The sequence below is a fragment of the Osmia bicornis genome, unplaced genomic scaffold (genome assembly GCF_907164935.1).
Source record: "Osmia bicornis bicornis unplaced genomic scaffold, iOsmBic2.1, whole genome shotgun sequence".
NCBI classification, from domain to species: Eukaryota; Metazoa; Arthropoda; class Insecta; order Hymenoptera; family Megachilidae; genus Osmia; species Osmia bicornis.
Window position 1 is genome coordinate 122,580 of NW_025791066.1, and position 4,614 is coordinate 127,193.

A 4,614-nucleotide genomic window follows, 5' to 3' on the forward strand; every position below is an offset into this window, starting at 1 on the left:
GCCTAACATCCTTTCTACTAAAAACTTTAGAAAGGCTGGCTGATAGGCACATCAGAGAGCATGCACTGGCAGAAAGGCCAATACACGCCTCCCAGCATGCGTACCAGTCGGGCAAATCCGTGGAAACGGCGCTCCACCATCTTGTAAGGGAGGTGGAAGAGGACCTATCCCAGGGGGAGTCCGTCGTGAGTATTTTCATAGACATAGAAGGGGCTTTCGACAGCACATCTTTCGATGTGATGAATGAAGCAGCAAGAAGCTTCGGGATTGACGACAGTCTGGTCACCTGGATCGACAATATGCTACGAACCAGGACCATAATAACCTCCTCGGATGGGTCTTCGTTGAGGGCACGCATCGCAAGGGGTTGCCCGCAGGGGGGGAGTCCTGTCTCCCCTGCTGTGGACCCTTGTGGTAGACGGGCTACTCCGCAGGCTCAGCGAGGAAGGTTTTCTGGTGATAGGGTATGCGGATGACATCTGCATATTGGTTAGAAGCAGACACCCGCACTATATAGCGAGAAGACTGCAAGAAGCACTCATACTCGTGCAAAAATGGTGCCTATCCCATAAACTCATGGTAAACCCTATCAAGACGGAGATGGTACTATTCTCGAGGAAAAGACGCTTTGAATTCAAGGCCCCCTCACTGTTCGGGGTGGAGATTAGTCTATCCATCTCAGCGAAATATCTAGGGGTCACCCTAGATATGAAGCTAAATTGGAAACTCCACATCGGAAAGCAGGCACAAAAGGCAATCGCAACTAACTGGGCCTGCAGGAGGATGTTTGGAACTACGTGGGGACTAAAACCAAGAATGGTCAGGTGGATATACACCGCAATCTTGGACCCCAAGTAACATATGCCTCTGTTGTATGGTGGAATGTTGTATGGTGTATGGTTTCCTCTATGAAGAAACAATGCAACAGGAGGCACCTGGAGAAGATCCACCGCCTAGCATTGCTCGGGATGACTGGGGCTTTCCGCACCACACCGACAATGGCACTGGGGGCAGTCATGGACCTGGCACCACCACATATCATGGTGGAAGCAGGAGCCAAGAGCACGGCCGTAAAACTGTTCTTAGCAGGCAAATGGAAGATGGCTTCAACGGGCCACGCGTCTATCCTTAGGGAATTCAGGGAACCAGTAGGGGCCTTAACTCTAGGAGGAGACGCGTGCGACCCGACATACCATTTTAAAAACAGCTTCCGGGTAAACATCCCATTCAAGGAAGCGTGGGAAGTAAACCGGGAGGAACTCCTCACTCCGGGAGGGCTGATCTGGTATACCAACGGCTCCAAAACCAAGACGGGTACCGGAGCAGGAATATGGGGGGAGAGGCCCAGGGCAGAGATAGCAATGTCCCTGGACCCGCACGTATCCATCCTTCAAGCGAAAGTGTTTGCCATATGGGCATGTGCCAAGCTGTGCTTGGAACGGAACTATAGGGACAAGCACATCTACATCTGTAGTGACAGTAAGGCTGCGCTTGGATCCATACGTGCTACGATAGTGCGATCCATGCTGGTACAAGACTGCACGGACATGTTGGAACGGCTGGCTAATAACAACAACCGCGTCAACCTAATCTGGGTACCTGGATATGCAGGTATCCCGGGAAACGAGAAGGCGAATATGCTGGCAAGGGAAGGAGCTAGAAGGCCCAGCCCAGACACAGCATACCGCATAGGTGTCGATAGAGGGACGGCAAAGGAGACGGTGAGGGAGTGGGCGTGTACCCAAACCCACCTGACCTGGAGCAGTACTCAGGGAATGAGACACACTAAGGCCATGTTCAAAGGGCCATCGTCAAGGCTAGGCAAGACTGTGAGTCGCCTAGACAGAAACCAATTGCGTTTGCTCGTGGGGCTCATTACTGGGCACTGGTATACGAGGAAACACTTGATGCACCTAGGAACCGGCAACGAACCAAGGTGCCCTAGATGTGGAGAGGAGGACGAGACTCCCATCCACCTGATATGGCGTTGTTGAGGACTGGAGGCCCTAAGGCGATCTTGTTTTAGGGCTGTCACACTTGACAACGCACGTATGGAGGACATTGGAGTGGGAAGGCTTCTGGGCTTTGCCAAAGAGGCCGGCCTACACAATACACCTCAACCTTAGTACTGCCCACAGGGGCTCGGGCACAATGGTCCCGGGAGGACTGAGTGCCCGGAAACAGCGCAGTAATAATAATAACTACATCTGCATTAGATATGTAATATACATTTAATAACAATATCGTTATTAGTATATCTACATTAGATGTAATGGAATATACTGGTTCGTTACTACAGATCAGTGTACATTTAATAACAATATCATTTTTACTATATCTGCATCAGATATGTAAGGCACATTTAATTCATTATTACTAAATCTACATTAGATATAATGTAATATACTGATTCGTTACTACAGATCAATGTACATTTAATAACAATATCATTATTACTATACCCCCATTAGATATAATGTAATATATTGATACCTTCCTACAGATCAATGTACATTTAATAACAATATTATTATTACTATATCTGCGTTAGATATGTAATATACGTGTAATAACAATATCATTATTACTATATCTAGGTTAGAAACAATGTAATACACTTATCCCTTCGTACAGATCAATGTACATTTAATAACAATATCATTATTACTATATCTATATTAGATACAATGTAATATACTAACTCCTTCATACAGATCAATGTACATTTAATAACAATATCATTATTACTATATGTTGCATTAGATATGTAATATACATTAAATAACAACAACATTATTACTGTATCTACATTTGATGCAATGTAATATCTTGATACCTTCCTGCAGATCTAGTACATTTAGTAACAATATCATTATTACTATATCTACATTAGATATAATGTAATATACTGATTCGTTACCACAGATCAGTGTACATTTAATAACAATATCATTATTACTATATCCACATTAGAAACAATATGTTCTCGGCGAGAATTAGAGTTTACTGAATAGGCGTGGATTCCGTATTTTCAAAGACGTGGGCGTCGAGGAGAAGATGAACGACACAGCTTAGCGGTCACTAATTGTGTATAAATTATAATTTTTACACAATGAGTAGTGAATTAAGCACTACAAAAATCACACTTGTGTTTGAATTTGGGATTCCACGATTCACAGACTTCGCGGTGCAAGGCACTGAAATGATTTTAAAAATGCTCTAAACTCGAGTAAAGATAAAGATCTTGGTCGTTGTTGTCGCTTGATAATCGCCCTCTGAATTGCTTTCGCATTAATGCCGTAACGGTTCGAATTTAGGAGTTTTAATATTGGCGAGCGCTCGGATCAGTCGTTAGACAGCGCAGCAGCGATTACTTTTACTTATTTGGTGAAGACGGGATTATCGACCCGTGTTACCGACCGAGATATTCGTACGAGATTGATTTGCGAAATTCGTACACGTACACACGTTATAAAGATGCAGAAACACCGTGGCCCCTTTCTCTGAGGTAACTTTGCACTATTCTGAGCTGTATTCACTATTCTACGCTGTAAATGCCACTTCCAGCGCAGCTGTGCAGAAGAAGAACGAGAAAGAGAACAAGTATCTCGGAATATGTGCGTGACGCCCCTTTTCTTGAGGTAAATCAGCAAATATCTCGGAAACGGTGCGAGCTATGGCAAAATGCTAACAGACCTTTTTTGTAGAAAATGAAATTTCCTGCTATTTATGTTCTATAAATGTCCATAGATCTGTAGGAAGGTATCAGTATAATACATTGCATCTAATGTAGATATAGTAATAATGATATTGTTATACAATGTATATTACATATCTAATTCATATATGGTAATAATGATATTGTTATTAAATGTATATTACATATCTAATGCAGATATAGTAATAATGATATTGTTATTAAATGTTGTGACCCTTTCGGGGGTTCACTCTATACGATTCTACAATTCTCTATTACAAACGTTGGGCGCCAGCCACTCGCGGTGGCAATCAAAATTTGGACAAAGGGACAGAATGGGGGTCGTTACAGGGGATGGGACTCGTGGCACTTACGTCCTTACAATCTCGCGGGGGAGTACGCAAGGAGGATTTTCGAGGGTTAGGGAAGATCTCAGGGTGAGGGAGGTTTCTGGAAGTTCGTATACGTTACGCGTAGGGGGATTTTGTGGACGGGAGTAACAGGGGCTGGACAAAAGGGTTCGCAAAATATAACGACGGATAACCGGCGCGATACGCGGGCGCGAAATTCCGAAATCGAAGGGTGCCGTTGCCGAACTCACTCTTTTACAAATTATAATAGTAGTAAGGGCTCACCAAAACGCTTCGCACTCTCTCGCACTTCGCAAATCGCTACTCTCGATATTCGCCAAAAATCGTCGCTCTCAAAATCTCTATATTCGCTTTCTTAGATAGCCAAGGGCTCAATGACGGCTCGTCGTCGCTGTCGCGACGACGGGTCCGTCGCGGGATGATTTTTGGGGAGGGGATGGGGAATAGGAAGGGGGCCTTTTCTGGCAACGGAATAGATTGGTTATCGATTATCGATCTGCCGGTGTTCGGGTTCGATGGGGCTGGCGGATCTCCGGCCGTGGCGGG

At 44.7% G+C, this 4,614-nt stretch overlaps 1 protein-coding gene across 1 annotated transcript; it reads left to right on the forward strand.

Moving 5' to 3' along the window:
- The first annotated feature begins 968 nt into the window (after window positions 1-968).
- Window positions 969-1,994, forward strand: LOC123988667. Its single transcript, XM_046289419.1, has one exon. The coding sequence runs from the start codon at window positions 969-971 to the stop codon at window positions 1,992-1,994; it is 1,026 nt and encodes a 341-aa protein (XP_046145375.1).
- Window positions 1,995-4,614: the final 2,620 nt, after the last annotated feature.

Bases quoted from the DNA above. Each gene is read 5' to 3' on its own strand.
- LOC123988667 (XM_046289419.1), top strand. From the start codon at position 969: ATGACTGGGGCTTTCCGCACCACACCGACAATGGCACTGGGGGCAGTC.